Raw genomic sequence first — 16,151 nt, forward strand, 5'->3', positions numbered from 1 at the left:
CATTACAGAATGATTATTATTTTAAAAGAATAAAAAAAGCCTTAAAACCAGGAGAGGACCTATTTGAACTCAAAGCAGGTGAGGGAGGCGGTCATGGTAGCAAGTCATTACTGTTCTTAGGGTGAAAATTATAAAAACAAGTAAACATGTTCTCTACTAAAACTTTTAACTGTTCTCACAACACAAAAATGTTGTAAAAAGTCACCTTTGTCTGGAGACTGCTATTTACCATTGTTTTTTTTTTATGCTAACAGACCTCTGAAGACCTTTAATTGTGCATTCAATAATATCAGAATGACCAACAGTCCAGGTAGTGCAGTAGCGACAAAAAGCATGTCTCAGTTAAGTAGTTAGGAGGATCTGAGAAGAGGTGCATTCTTTGTTTGCTTGCTTTAAGAGTAACATAGGGTGGATAGGAAGGAGGACGGGCCTGAGAAGCGTGCTTTCAGATGATGCAGCATGAACGTTTCTGTAGCGGACACTGCAACTCTGCATTATGGAAGAGCATCCAAAGAACCATTTATCTTGTCCCAGTCTCTTACTGCTGTTCAAGACTCTTTCTTACCAGAATCTATTATGTGGCTCTTGTTCAGGAGCCATGGAGAGATACCTCTGAAGCAGGGGAGATTCACTATATAAACAAGCCAAGATGAATATTAGCTTTTGCCAGGAAACAATTGAGTTTTTGTGAAATGGCATCACTGACATGGAGTGATTTGCTAGATTTGTATGGCGTTGATTCTATAAGCAAGAAATTATATAATCTATTCTGGACTTTCAGACATCCATCCTAGGCCTCATGTGCTTCCACTAGGAAGAGAGAAGGTAGAGCTGCCAAAAGGCAGGTGCCTCAAACGGCCGGTCTGTGCTAGGGAACCTTAAAGACAGTGGCAGAGGCTGTTTTCTGTGCACTAGCTACTTGTAGAGCCTCTTCTGCCTTATGGCAAGGCTTGCAGCACTGGTTACACTTTAGACATGTCAGTCTCTGAATGGGAAAGCCATTCAGGCTTCTTCTGGGGCCTGCCAATCTCACACATTCTTGAAGGAGAAAGAACTATAGCTTACTTTGCAATAATGGTTGTCTTTTGTAATAGCGTTGCCAGTATTGATACCATACAGCCCAACTCTGCCATAGAGAGCCCTCAAGGAGTATAGATGTATAGAAGCTGCAGAACGTTCATTTGCCCTGAGAGTCCTTCCTGCTTATGTGAAAAGGCAAGCGTATGTAGGCAGTGTCACTCAATGAAAAAACTAATTTTTGAGCTCAGGAAGCTCAAATATTTCTGAGAAGGAGTACTAGTCAGTGGAGTGTCTTGTCGAAACTGCAAGGTTTTCTCATCTCATCTCTTCTGCTAACGTTTCATTCCCACAGTCATATTCCAGGAAAGCGGTTCTCTGCGCACTTCGTATATTCAGATTCTTTTGGTTCTACTTAGAGAAAATTAATAGCCAAAGGTAATGATGATGTAGAGCAGAAAGACTCTGAGACCCACCTGATAAAAAGAAAGGTTGCCTGGCTTTTTTTCTGAAAGAAACCTGAAGGGCAGATTTCTGGTTCTTCCCCTACCATACCCCGGAGCATTTTGGATGGATTCAGCTCTTAGCAAAAATTTGTTTTTGCTTGTCTACTGCAGAATCAGCTCCAAAAAGGGACAGGCTGTTTTCTGTTTTACCATCCGCAAAAATACTCCATTGCGCTTTGAGATATGTACAATATTTGGTTGGCAAAACATTTTTTTTTTTCATGGTGCTTGCCTGTGGGTTGTCTCACAGGCTTGTAGAGTATACTTGCTAATATGTTTATCTATATCATGCAAAACCAACTTACACTTGCAAGGCTAATCTGTCTGACTTCTGCTTTGGAGAACTGAAGGAGAAAAGCTTTTTTAGAAAGTGATTCAAAACAAACTTGCATAGTCTGGTGGTTTGAGAGGGAGCCTGATGAGATTAGCCTCGCTAGCCTAAAATTGGCTTATGTAAATGCTTCACAAGTCCATTCTGGTACTTCAGAAACATTCTTTGTAGTGCTTCAGAAAACTAAAGTTTGGTTTGGCTGGGACTGATAAAATTGTTTTATTGTAGCTGTGCTGTAATTTTCTGCTGGGATCTTAGAGCTTTCTGTAGCCTAAGTTGGAATCCTTCACAATACAATTTTTGTAGAAAGAAAGGTGGCTTACTTATAGTTCTGCTTTGAGAGTATTTTTGGCAGGAACTATATTTCCCCTGATGGATTTTGAAAGCTATTTTTCAAATGTGTTAGTCTTCTTGAACTGCTTTATTCTGATGAGCTTCACCTTTGGTGCAGTTCATGGAACAGTAACTTTAGAAAGAGTGTGGTTGTGAGAGAGGTACGTCAGATGATGATGTGGCCTCGGAGGTTCGTTGTGGTCTGAGGACAAGGGGACCTCTGCCCGTCTTGCGATCGGGTGCTGTAGCCTAGATAAAAGGATTGGTAGGAGTTGATATCTTTAGAAGAATCAAAATTGCATGTTCAATATTTTTCCTTTTGTTTTCTAGCATAATTTTGAGTATACTCAAAATTTGACTATACAACAGATCTGTTGAATATGCCGATGGTTTATCTGTTCTGCTCTGAGAAGTGCCTCATTTAAGATCTGGTCCTTATTCTGTGATATTGCAGTAAATCAGAAATATATGCTTTGTTTCCATTTTAAGACTAAAAATATAAAATGGCCTTTGTAATAAATATGAATCAGGCCTTTAATCCATAGCTCTGTAGGAGTTTGCAGCTAATTCTCCTGAATGATCGCTGCAAAATTTTATACTGTTTCTGAGTTGTCAACAAGAAAACTACCTGTTTAGTGACAAACTTACTTTTGCCGAGGAGATATATCTATGTACTCTTTTAATTGCAGGCTACCAACTATGAATGTGTCGCATAAGCAGAAATAAAATGCATAAATGTGAGGATTACAGGGGTGGCTGGATATTTCTCAATTTTGAAACTGATTTTGGACGTGTGTTAGAGCAGAACTGTAGGAACGTCATTAAATGGAGGGAGGCAGTCTATCTAGATTGGGCATAATTTGTCTCAGTTATGTGTCTGTACTGCGGGAGATGTAGGCATTAATGTTATTGCTCTCTGTTAATGGATGTTTCCTCTAGGCAACAAATGAACTGAATTTGAATACTGCTGTGGTTGAGCATTTTTAAATTGTCACCAGCATGGACCTTCATCCCTTAAAGTTATCAAGAATATTAAAATGCAGCCAGTTTCTCTGTAATTAAAAACAAATTTGGAAAGTAGTATAATTACAATGCTGTCTTCTAGTTGAAGAAAAAAAGACACCCAACGTGACGATTTTTGTTCCTCATCAAGTTTAATTACATTGCTTTTGCTACAGTATGGGTTTTGTTTTTATTTTTTTTTTCTTTTGTGGATTTCTTTTCTTTCTTGGATTTCAAGGAATCCACGTTTACTCCTTGTTCTGTCTAAACTATGTTAATGTTTAAAAAATTACACACTGAAATGATGAATGGAGTAAAGACATTGAGATCCTTTAACTTACTCTGGTACAATTGTTATGTAGTACATTAATTTTGTTTAGATCCTAAATGAGAATCTGTTGACTGCAGTGTGAATTTTGTGTGTGAGGCAGGCAAGAAATCAGGCCTTTCATCAAATATATTCAGGACTGCAGCATTTGAAATTGTTGGCTTTGGGGAATTTCAGTGTGATTGAAAACTGTTATTAATCATGTCCTGTCCTCAGATTCTGTCACTTTGATCAATTGCTTTCTTTTCATAGAAAGGCTATAAGAAATATGTAGTAAGGATATAAACGCAAAAATGACATTTTGAAGACAGTGCCCATTTTGATGGGTTCCTGTTGTCTTCTGCTGGGACCAATGCCTTTTGGTACCTGTAGTGTTATCCCATATTACTCTGAATTTTCCCTTGGTGGTTGTGTTCCTTTGATTTCTGTGCTGTGAAGCCCTGTAAAGTTTAGAATAGAGAATAATCATGGCCTAGAGTAGCTCAGGGCCTTCTCTTCAAAGTTTTATCCTTCCTAAGACTGGGCATCACCTTTTCTAAGCAGCAAGTACTGTAGCTTGTGTTTACACTGTTGTCCAGTAGTTCCCAGAGCCAGTATCTCTGTGTATTGTTGCTGCCTTACAAGGACTTCGAAGCTTTCCTGAAGCTTTGTGCAGTAATTATTTGTCCATTTAAGCAAACTCTGGAGCATGCTCTGATGGATTGGAAAGAGCTGAGGAGTCAAAGAGCAAGTACTCTTTCTAAATTTCCATTCCTATGTAACATCAACTTGTGATGTTTTAACATACTTTTTGTTCATCAGGCTTCTCCTGTGTAAATAATAGTAGTAATTATTATTATTCTTTCAATAATTGCTTTGGGTTTGCACCTGCCTAACAGTAGGGAGAGGTGGTGTATGTGACCATCATGCTAATACAGCACGTGGATGGTCAGCTCTTTGGAGTCTAGCTGCCTGCCTGGCTTTGTGCAGACCCTGGTACAGGGTGGGTTGTTACAGCTACTCTCACAGGGGTTAATGAAACAAAACAAGGCAGTAATACAGTGAGGTGGCTTTCAAACTCAAATGTCTGCACAGTCCGCATTGACATAACAGTCAGCGGGATGTGTATTGGTACTTGCATTGCTTCAGAGCTGTAGGTAACCTGAGTCAGCCTGGGGACCTGCTGTGGCCAGAGATGGTGTACAGGAGGGGGAAAAGTGTGGAAACCACTATGCCAAACCAGTTCATTTTTGAACTGGTAAATTTCCCTGTCATTTTTCACAATATTGGCTTCAATGTTGCCTCCCAGTAATGATGACTTGGAGTTAATATGATTTTTTTCTTTTTTTTTTTCCTCTTAGCAAATAACCAACAGTCTCTTCAAAGACTGTGCTTTTAAGTAGCAACAGCCCAGCACAAGACATGAGATAAAACTGGCTCTTGGTGTAATGCCATCATAATAACTGACAGAGAAGTTTCTACATGCAGATCAGAAATTAAGCCAGTTAATTTTAAAATGTAGTCTACAGATAGGGGAGGTAGGCAGAGTGTAACTAACATAAATGGATATGCTTTTTGCAACAAGGAGATGCTTCTAGTTGAAGAATAAAAAGCAGGAGTAATGCCACACATGTGGTATTATTACTACTAAGTACTAAGTAAAATCTGTTTGTAGTCACTGCATTCTGGAAATTTGTCAGGAGTCCTCTGTTAAAGGTTATTCTGTTCGATGTTCCTTACTCAGACAGTGTTTGGAATGTAATGATTTTTCTACTCCCTAGGGACTTTCTGCGGAACTAATAAACTGGCCTATAATGAGTCCAGATAAAACACTAAAAAAGAAAAGGTGGGAAGAAACACTGATGAGGTTATGCAGGTCTGTAGAACTTTCCTAGAATATTGTTTTAACTTCAGATTGTGGTATTATTTGTAGAAAAAAGTCTAAAGAGTTTAAAATAATTGAGAAGCTTGAAGATCTGCAATTTAAGGAGGGAAACAAGAGGATTAAGAGGATTTAATGGCTTTTAAACCTTCACAAAACCAGTTCAGTTTCTTTAAAAATCAGCAATAGTTGATAGGAACTCAGATCAACTTTGAGGGATTTCTGAATTGAAGAGCAGCACAGATCTCTTGGAGCTTGTTACATGCAGTAGACTCTCGGTGTATGAGAAAACTTAAAGATGTCATTATGGTAGCAATTAAAAAGTAGGCAAAATAATTTTCAATGTATTGTTTGAAGGAGGCGAGAGAGAGATTTTGGGGAGCCAGAAGAGCCAGCACTAGGTAGGATGAGCTAAATCTTGGGAGCCAAATAATATTGACTAATTTTTTTGATCTATTTTTGTTTCATAGGGATGCGGTAAAAAAATGTACACTTTTTTGAGGGGGACGAAGCAATTGCAAGTGCTGAGATTTCTAGGAATCTCTATTGGAGTAACGCAGATCCTGGCTATGATCCTCACTATTACTTTGCTGTGGGCTCTGTACTATGACAGAAGGGATCCTGGGGCGGATCAGATCATGGCCCTGAAGAGTGATACCTCGCAGCAGCTGTCATGTCATTCCGTGGAGCTACTGAAACCAAGCCTGACAAGGATCTTTGAACACACATCCATGGCAAACAGCTTTAATACACACTTTGAAATGGAAGAGCTATAGGTGATGCAATGAATTTGAGAAGTCACAAAGAGTTTTAACTGGGTTTTGTTGTTGTTTTTATTCTGTTCCATCCAGTATACCAAATGTACCAGTCTTCCTATGCTTCAGAAAACGGCTAATGAATGGAAGTGAAGGAGGCCTGCATAGAAAGAAGGATAAACCTGTCAGCCTCTTAGAAGAGCCATGAAACAGTTGATATTGTTTGTTTTTTAAAAGGCACTCGTTCACTGGGCACAGTAATGCTTAACTTATTGTCACAAGCTCTGTGATGTGTAAAATACTGATTCATTCACAGGTAGACAGACGGAATCTCTAAGGAAGCATCACAGGAAAGGAAGATAAATATTTGTCTTCTGAAGAAAGGACTGGGCTTTGGACAAACAAAATGTGACTTCAGCTGAAATTGACTTTTACATTTTTAATAAGCCATTTGGAAAATGTCTTAATCAGGGATCTATGTACATATAATTGTGTGGTTTTGTGTGTGCATGGAAAGTAGAACTACAAGTCAATACTTGGATTTAAAAATTTGCAAGATTTGTAAAAAGGGCAAGATTTTCTTCTTTTCTAACAAAACCTTTATCTTAGCTGTTGTTAAAGATGTTCTAAAACTTCTATTTTTATCTAACATAACTGTTTAATTTTTAATTTTAAATATATTAAACAGGGATTAAAAACAAAACTATGACTCTGGACAATAGACTTTAATTTTCTGAGTAATTCTGGAGAATTTTTCTTTGAAAGTTTGTTCTATGGACTATTTCTTAGTAAAAAGAAAAGAAAGAGAACCTTAAACATTCTTTCCAAAATGGGAATCAATATGGGAGTAGCACATTATTATAGATAAATCTTTTCTCCTGTCTGTGATTCCCCTGAAGGTAGAAACAAAAGACTACAAGGAAATGCTTACAGTTCTGGATGCTGTTGCAATAATTGTAAAAGTACATAAGGAGAAATTATACTTTGGCAGCGTCTTCATTAAGAGCTCTCCAGTGGCTTAAAATGCCAGCTGGAAACAGCATTAAAATGTATTTATTGAGGTGGGGAAAGTGCATTTTACTGTATTTTTATGAACAAGGTTTATTTCATAGGATTATTTTTACAGTTGGCCACGCTCCTGAAATATATATTTGTTCCACTGAGTACAGTAGTTTGTGGCCAATGGGTTTTTACATAATATTACATTTTAAAAGTTCTTTGTTTTGGAATTTGTAAAATAAAATAAAAAAGGTGTGATTTGGTAGACAATAAAATTACTGTTGTCTTAAATTCTATAATGGCTTTTTTATTTTGAAGGCCTAGAGCGTGAATGCTTTCGGTGGGAGTTGGGAGGGTCTTCCTGCTAGCATGAGTTAATTTGATGTGTCTTTACCCATTCCACTTATTCTGTCGTGGAGAAACTGAATTGTAAATTTCATTTTCTTTTTTTATTGCTTCTGAGAAAGTGTCTTAAGGGCTCATGAAATGAAGCTCTTCAGTTGTGTGGGCTGTTGTTTGTTTTTTAGCAGTCTACACGTGGGTGTAATTATTTCACGGGTACTATTGCAAGCAAGATTACCTTTCTGCTTTTGTACCTCTCCTACAGAAATGCTAATACTTATTTTGGGAGGTAGGAAAAAGCTAAAGCATAGACTTTCCCAAAATTTTGCTAGGAGTATCTTTGTCAGAAATACTTTCTCATGCACTGTTTGGGAAGCTTTGTGCCCAGCATTACTGCAGACTTCCATCCTTCCCATCACTTAGCCTGGGCAGCGTTTCCGTAGCTAAGGGTGAGGTTTCTATGTAGAAAATGAGTGGGTGTCTGAGAAAGCCTCGATGTAGACCAGCTCTAGACTTTGGAGTGCTACAGAAACCTGTGATGCTACACAGTGGATTGAGCCATTGTTGGGTTTTTTCCGTGTTTAAAAAAAAAAAAAAAAAGCCAAACAAACCACAAATTGTGGAATGTTTTGATTGTGGATTGCAAGGATTACATGTACACAGTTACATTCAGCTGTGGATTATAGCTCAAAATGTGAATTACAGCTGAATGTAGGGAATTTCACCCAAAATAATGTCAAAAAGGGCAGGAAGAAGTCATGCCCTTTGTCCAGGAAATCCTGACAAAGTTTTACCCAAGAAGTGTCTGTGGAAGCTCCCTTAGTGATGCTTCAGCTATCCCAAGTCCTGCCATGGGAGGACTCCCTGGGCTACCGGTGAGGTTGCCTGTGTATCTTCTCGTGTCCAGGTTAGAGCTTATGAAGGAACAAATATGGCAAGCCAGGCTAGGGAGATTTGTTTGAGAAGTCCACAGCTAGAATAAGAGATATTGACAGCCCAGGTCATTTGGTTTTAGGCTTCCCAGGTGGTGAGGAAGCACTGCTATTAGTTGTAGTTGGATTATTCTAAGAGCCGGAGTACAGCTGTCTGAAAGGGTGAACCAGCATGCTTGCTGGGACAGGCTCAGGGCAGAGGCTTCTCCCTTCTAGAGAAATGTTCATGTGGTAGAGTCCCTTGTTACGGTCTCCTTAAATCCAAAACCACTTAGACATTGACTTGTAATGATTCTCTTTCTAGGCATTGAGGAATGGTATTTATGCAGCCCAGATGTTAGTCTGACAAAAGACGTTAGAGCTGCACAGCGACAAATCATGCCGGAGCCTCTGTGATCAGGGTGGGGATGGGTATGCTGTCCTTCGTTAAGCCCAGGATTGCTCCTACAGGGGCATAACGGTAGTGGAGGTACATGTGTGGTCCTTGTGGGGGTTGCCAGGCCCTGGAGTAAAAAGCAAGCAAGGTGTTAAAGGCACCCTGAGAAACACCAGGCTCCAGAAGGGATCTGCTGTCCTGGGAACCTGCTCAGTTTTTCAGTAAAGCAGCTCATTGCCTCTTGTTCAGCTCAAATGGTGAAGGGGATTTCTCGTATCCCAGCTAAAACAAGAGACTGTGGCTCCAGGATGTGGTAAATCAAGGAGGTGGGGTTTGAGGTAGCACTTCTCCAAAACTGACTTGGTGGTGGTTCCCTCATTCAAGGATTGTTGTCAAGTCTGTGTTCAGAATAGAGCTAGTTTCATCAGGGGAAAGACCCACGTGTCAGGAATGATAAAAGTATTCCCTTCCCTAGTAAGGACTACTGATAAGTATTCTGGGAAAGTCCTGTTTTGCGTGTCTAACCACGTTTGCCAAAACAGGTCTCAGCTGTAAACTGGAATGCTTTCAAACTTTTTTCTTTCACTGTGCTCAGGCGATGAGGTGTCTCTGTTTTTTTAGGGCTTGTTCAAAGGGCCTTAAAATTGATTGACTAAGCTGCTGTGAGTCTGTTCTTTTCCTGTAGAGCTTTAGGATATATGTAGGGGAGAGGCAAGAGGGGAACATTTAGAGATACTTGCAGCAGTGAAAACTACTTCATCCTATTATTTCCTTTTTCCCTCAGTTTTGCAGGAGTACCTGGAGGAGAAGGGTGGTGTGTTCATTCTTCTCTGCAGCACAAACTGTGATGAGCCAAGTCTTTCTTGTTGCAACAAACAGCTATGGAGCTGCTCCTTAACGTTTTTCACAGATCGTCGCGGAGAGCAACTCTGTTAGAAAAGGGGTCACCCCCTGCCCGCATCAGGTGTTTCCATTCGGCCCAGTGAATCACCCCGAGCCCGTGGGGCTCTGCCTGTAGCTGTGGGGCTGAGTAAGGTTTGTGCCGCACAGTCATGGCTTGGGAGTATGGGGATGCTTTTAGGAGGCAAAATTCACTTCTCCTGGTCTTTGGACAAGGTATTGATTCATCTGCCAGCAGGTTATATGATAAGGCTTTCTGAAGGAAACATAACTATGTTTTCTATTCTTTATAACAGTTCATTTTGTAAAAGCAACCCGTAAATATAAGGGAAATTCTAAAGAATAAATAGTAAAAAGAGAGGCTGTTGGTCACAGTGACTATATAGTTAAATACGATGGAAGCAGCGATTTTCAAACAGTTTTTACCACAAAAGCATTATATTTAATTCATATGAATTGCTATTATTGAAGTGAGATTGTATCTAAAACTTTAAAACTCGTGTATGATTGACTACATTTCATTAAAAATATTGGGATGTCCCAAATACTTCAGAATTTTTATGCATCTACTTGCTTTTTATTCAGCGCTCCCCCATCTCCGGTTGTTTCTTGTACTTAGATACTGTGAAAATGGGTAGCTTAAAAGTAGATAAATAGGTAATGCAAGTAGGTAAGAAACTAAGCTGTCCAGGTAATTAGGTATATCTTGCAGTGTTTGTCAGTCTAAATAGGTTGTTCAGTCCTGACTGCTCTTTCAGCTGCACGTTTACCTATCCTGTCAGGTGACTGCTAATCCAGAACACCTGAAAATCTTCAGATGTTTCCATAGTCAGTGGGAAAGTAAAGTCCTGGTGAGCCCCAGATGCAGGAAAGAGAGTATGTGACCTCCTAAGCACCTTCCCTGCCCAAAACTTTTATGATCCTGTGACTTCACTAATCTATCCTCCTCCAGACCAGTTTCCTCCCTGAAAGCCACCCTTCTCCCTGGAGCAGCTGAGGTTGCATCGTGTTCTTGGCTGCAAAAGCCTTGTCTCGGCAGAAAAGTGTGTTTCCACAGCTAGTATATCCAAAACCTTAACATGTAAAGCATACTCTTCCAGTTTGTCTCCGGTAGCCATTTTATGGGAGGACAGTCATTCTCCTTAAAACTGCTCAGGGATGGTTCACAGGCAGGTATTACTTTTACCTCTTCCCCCCCCCCCAGAGCAGTAAGCTCCTGGCAGAGGCGGCCGTCACACATGCCAGTGCTGTGGTATACACAGCTGATAGATCGGCATCATCTGCGCCGCCAGTCGCCCTTTGTAAGGGACACACAGTGTGTTGTTACCTGCTGTTGCACTACAAAAGGAGTTTGATATCAGGTTTGGGGTGGCTCTGTAGCCTGGGAGGTTCAGCAGACTGGTCAGTGTCTGGATGGATTGAAAACATAGCGGATACTTTTTTAAAAGTACAGATAGAGAGGTGGAGTTCAGATTGCTGGAAACCATTTAATGCCCCAATTTTCTGCTGCTGCAGGCTGGTCTGGGATAGGTGATGGCCACTCACACAGGAGGAGGGCAGCTCTGTGTTACAGAGCTGCGGCATCCTGGTCTCGGTCGTGCTGGTATGGTATAGATGCGCTCACGACTTGCCTGGAATTAGTGCTGGGGACATTTGTTGCCCTGAAATTTAGTGTTCCTTCAATCTTATTAGGAAAAAAAAATTCCATCAATAAGTTATTGCAAAACCAGGTTGACCCATTCAAGCATGCAGATGTTTTATTTAAATATTCCTCAAGTGTCTATTTATTCAGCATAATGCATGTATTATGCTGCCTTCTGAAATACGATATATGACTGTCAAACAAAATTGTCAAAACAACAACCTCGGTTTCTTTGTATGATACACAGAAATAATTACATTTCATGTACAGTACAGATGCATTTTACACAGTCATCAACAGTCATTCACTACCAAAACAGCATTTAAATCACCTAAAACACCAAAAGAATGTGTATTTCCCAAATTCAGAATAAATTAATGATTTTGCATGTGACATATGGAAATAGGAGACAGGACTGGAATTCTGCAAAATCATACTAAATTATTCCTTAAGCTGCATTTTAACAATGAAAGTACAAGTCGCTTCAGGGGTGTAACTGTTATGCAAGTGTATTGCTGTAGTGCATTCTTTTTAGTCCATATGAAAAGGAGAATAAAGAGATTTTAAAAGACAGATGACCTGATGGAGTCAGTAGGTTTCCTGGGTTGTATGTAGTCTGTCCCAAAGTGGGCTTAGCAACTGCCTTTTTGCATTATTTACCTGATATAACTAGTCAAGAAGTACCATGTGGCATAAAGAAGTTGTTGTTGCAGATTGCTAATATCAAGGCAGTTTCTATATCAATAACTGTTTGCCAAAAGGTGGGGACCAAGCCATTTTTTGTATGAGTAACCATGGGTAGGAGTCGGATGCAAGTAAAAACTCTGGGGCCATTCTGCCTCTTTTAAATCCCATTAAAACTTACGTAACCTACCAGCTTCAGCAGATCTACTGCAATTTTCCAACAGGGTGAAAGAGAGGAGAGCAATGTCAGGTAATGGACCTTGGCAGAGTTCCTCAGAAGGAGCGCTCCTCTGGGTCAGAGAACAGCCTGTGCTTCTGCTCTCTGTTACGGTTTGAAAGAATTGTAGAAGCTCGGTGTACAATAAGTAAGTTACTCTGATTTGCAGAAAAAGTGGGAAGTTAATTGCAAATTAACCAAGCTTCTGAATAAGTGAATGATAAGATAAAAGAGTAATGCATGACGTTATGTACTCCTTTTAATGGCAATTTAATTCTAATATGTGATATTGTTGTATTTTGGTGTATATACTGTAGCATGATAGTCCATCATCTACTCTTCAATCTCTGTTGACAGGTAGAGAGAAAGACCAGTATTTGTGTGCAGTAAAAAGTGTATCATCAGCAAGTTTCAGTTTTTAGCGGGTATTTTCTCTTACTGTAAATTATCAGGTCAGTAGAATACTAGCAAATACTGTACTGAAACATATGCTCCTCAAACTATTAAATAACTGTGTTAATCATTTATTGTAATGGCATCTAATGCACTGAGCCTTTTGATTTATATGCATATTTTATTTTGCAGGCATGCAATTATTTCTGATCCAGTGTTTTTGATGTGTATATGTATGTATCGATATGCACATATTCCATGTGTATTTGATGTATATCCTGCATGGTATGTCATGTATATAGGAAGCATTACGATACATCTCCTAATGCACTCTCATGAAGAAAAATGACACTTTTTTATCAGAAAGCTTTCTGATAACATCAATGTCTTTTAAAAATAAAGCCAAAAAGCCTTAACTAGTAGAGCCTTCATATTAGCTTTTAGGCCTGCCCACGTGGGTAAATTCCAACTAAGATAAATCATGTTTTTATAGCTCTGGGACCCATTCCATTATTCTATCAGTGTTCTTAGGTAATTAAATATCTTCACGCCATATAAATTCTCAAACAAATTTTAGGATGCAAGTTTACAGATAATTACAAAAAGAATTTAGCCATCTTTTTTACTGAATATCTTTCGGTGTCTTCCAGCCTAGCCAATACTCTGGATGCTGCAGAATGTCAACAAGGAAGGTTTAGAGATAAATGTTAGCTGATCCCCAAAACACCGTTGTTGTAATTTTAATTCAAATAGGATTGATCCTGCAAGAGTACACTGGGACGAGAAGTTTGTTCTGAAAATACAGAAGTAGACAAGATGTCTGTGGAAGAAAGGACTGTGTTGATTCATCAGTAGCCTTGAAATCCCAAATAATGTGGTAATGTTGGAGTGAACAACAAACTGTCACAGAAATAGACGACAGTGGACAAAAAGAACAATGGCTGAATAGCATATTTGCGGTGCACGGTTTGGCTGTAAGATTATTTAAATGCTTGCCATTAGAAGTTTATAGTGTAGATGAAGTTGTGTAAAATACCTTAAAAAAAAGAAATCCTGATTCCTGATACAACAGGTGTACAATGACTTATTGCAGTTGTAACAGTACCTAGGAAGCAAGATAAAACAATAGTAAATATTGAACTAACTGAACACTTTTAGTTCACTAATGAGTGTTTCAATAAGAAATACTGCATTTTTCAAAGGGAAGTTATTTGTACAACTACCATGGAACATTAACAATCAGCTTGTTGTAAGTGCACGGAAATGCCCCTTTCTACAGTAATATTTTATCATGCCTAATCTGAAAAACAACAAAAGTAAACTGAGATCACAGCTCCAAATAATTTCAGCATGCATTATGGTTGTAGTTCTTTCAGTCAGTACAAACATATTTCATATGAGCATTTTTTTCTTTCATTTTTTGATAGTTTCTCAACAAGTTTGTGGTTTATTAACAGGAAAAAAAAAGACACATTATCAAAATGTTTCTCGTTGTTTTGCATTCAGCAGGAACACAGGTTTGTTTCTATTTTTTGTTTTGCCTTTTTTTTTTTTTTTTTTTTCTAAAAAGAGCTCTCATGATAAGAAGAAGCATCAATGGGGACATTTCATTGTGCTCATATAGTAAGTCAGGATGGTCACAGAAGATTCCACCGCGCGTCAGTTCGGACAAGGGGTAAGAAACTCCTCTTGGTTCACACGCTACGACACCAAAACCCACAAAGTGTTTTGTTTCTCCTGAATCTCTCCGTCTGCGGCCGCTGGCGCACATGTCAAGGGGCGTTGTCTTTGTCAGCTCTCTCATTCCTCGTGACTCATTTCTCATTGCTCGAGCTCAGCTTGCAAGTGGTCTTTATGCTAATTTATAAATAATTCCTTATTTTATAAAGCAGATACTCTGACAATGTTTCCTCCCGAATACTCGGGAGACTCTGGCCTATCATCTCCTTCGGGTGTGGTGACTGGAGGTGTCGGGATGCTAATTATTGCTGTAGTGACGTAAGGCTGCTCACAGTTTAGTTTAACACACTCTTCCACTTTGGCATTTAAGCTGGAACGGCTGGAGGAAGAAACAAAAATCCATGAAGAGAGAAAGTCTACGGTACTGTGCACCTCTCATGTGCCCAATTCCACTCCCTCAGCCAGCCGTCTCCATCCTGCCCCATTAGAGAGCTCAGAGGTGCAAAGCAGCACCAACCCACCGCCCTGCACCCTGGCAGAAGGTGGTCCATGGCTATGTCCATGGACAGGCCCCCTTTCTCCCTTCCTTCCCACCATTTCAGCACTTCTAAAAGTTTCTGGCCTCATCACCTAAGTGTTTCTGAGCAGGGGAAGCATTTGAGCTGCTCCCTGGGGAGCAAACTTCACATAGCCAAATGACTTGCTACGCGGGAAAGTGGAAACTAAGGGGTAGTCCCAGTCTCCTACCGATTCCTCTATGCCATGCTTATTTAAGAACATTTTGAATATTACGTATCCTCAAGAGTAAGACACAGTGATACATGCACTAATAAAGGTTAACGTGTTCATGGAGTTGCTGCCGTACCTCAGCATTGTAAGAAACTTGTAAAACTCAGACCACTTTGAGGTAAGACTGGCATTTTGTGCTTGTGTTTTTAGCTTTTTTTTTAGCACAAAGCTGGTGCTTTGTGTTTTTACACACTTTTTGACTGGAAGTATGGTGCAGGAAAGTCCTCTAGCAGAGAAAGGGTGGATCCAGGCAGAATATTTCCTGAGAAGCTAAGACAGATTGGAGCTTTGTGCTGGCCAGGAGGTCTCATTGCACAACAGCTGAAAAACTTCTGTAGCTACAAGCTTCTGGATTGTTCATGGAACTGAAATCCAAACCTAGTAACTACATAAAGCAAGCTACTCAAAATGTAACTTAACAAGACAATCTCTATAGCAACTAGTGCTGAAAATGCTTCTTTTTTAAATGGCGGCATGTTTGAGTTCAATAGAAAACACTTCTGAGTCTCCTGAGACCTTTGCTGTGTTTTCAGAGATGATGTTTGGATATACCTGAAAGCCAAATGGTTTACTTGTGAGAGTACAGAGATGTTCAGTAAATTACAGACTCTTAAAGTGCACTTTCCTCACTTTTGTAATAACTCCTCAAACTAGGAAACACATTTTTCTTACCCATTTCATATTTTTTATTTAGAAGAGTCTTTCTTATGACTATTACACTTAGGACTCTGGGAATTAGTTTTATTTCGCTGCTCCGTGGAAATGCGAGGAAGCCTCATTTGTCCTTTGCGTCTGAACCAAACCAGTAGAAACAGCAGGGACAGACCTTTCTTTCTCTTCCCACTTGCTCGTCTTGTATATCTGAATTGCACATTTTTCTATGCTAAATTTTGATATTTGATGATGTTTGGTGCACTATTTAATTTGGGGTCCCTGGATGCTATTCGCTGCAAATAGCACACAGTAGTTTGTGGGGAGGGCATGACAGGGCAGAAATGGATGTAGAGAGACTATCTGTTATCTTGGAGTAAGCTTGGAGCACACTAAGTGCAGGGTGTTTCAGG

At 39.6% G+C, this 16,151-nt stretch overlaps 2 protein-coding genes across 6 annotated transcripts in view; one reads left to right on the forward strand and one right to left on the reverse strand.

Moving 5' to 3' along the window:
- The window catches only part of TSPAN12 (tetraspanin 12), a 48,803-nt gene extending 39,321 nt beyond the window's left edge, over positions 1–9,482 (forward strand). For 2 of the 3 annotated variants that reach the window (XM_087766919.1, XM_087766918.1), the window contains exon 8: positions 5,849–9,482. In XM_087766919.1, coding sequence (XP_087623045.1) covers positions 5,849–6,154 — 306 coding nt within the window. In that variant the 3' untranslated portion in view covers positions 6,155–9,482. Of the gene's footprint in view, positions 1–5,277; positions 5,373–5,848 lie in introns of all 3 variants that reach the window. The other variant, XM_087766921.1, reaches the window with a different exon arrangement.
- A 1,848-nt stretch (positions 9,483–11,330) lies between these two features.
- Positions 11,331–16,151, reverse strand: part of KCND2 (potassium voltage-gated channel subfamily D member 2) — a 286,206-nt gene continuing 281,385 nt past the window's right edge. For all 3 annotated transcript variants that reach the window (XM_087767319.1, XM_087767317.1, XM_009464133.2), the window contains one exon: positions 11,331–14,677. In XM_087767319.1, the coding sequence (XP_087623445.1) occupies positions 14,500–14,677 (178 nt within the window). In that variant the 3' untranslated portion in view covers positions 11,331–14,499. The remainder of the gene's footprint in view (positions 14,678–16,151) is intronic.

This window comes from Nipponia nippon, unplaced genomic scaffold (assembly GCF_047370975.1).
Source record: "Nipponia nippon isolate SJK-2023a ecotype South Korea unplaced genomic scaffold, ASM4737097v1 scaffold_3, whole genome shotgun sequence".
NCBI lineage: Eukaryota > Metazoa > Chordata > Aves > Pelecaniformes > Threskiornithidae > Nipponia > Nipponia nippon.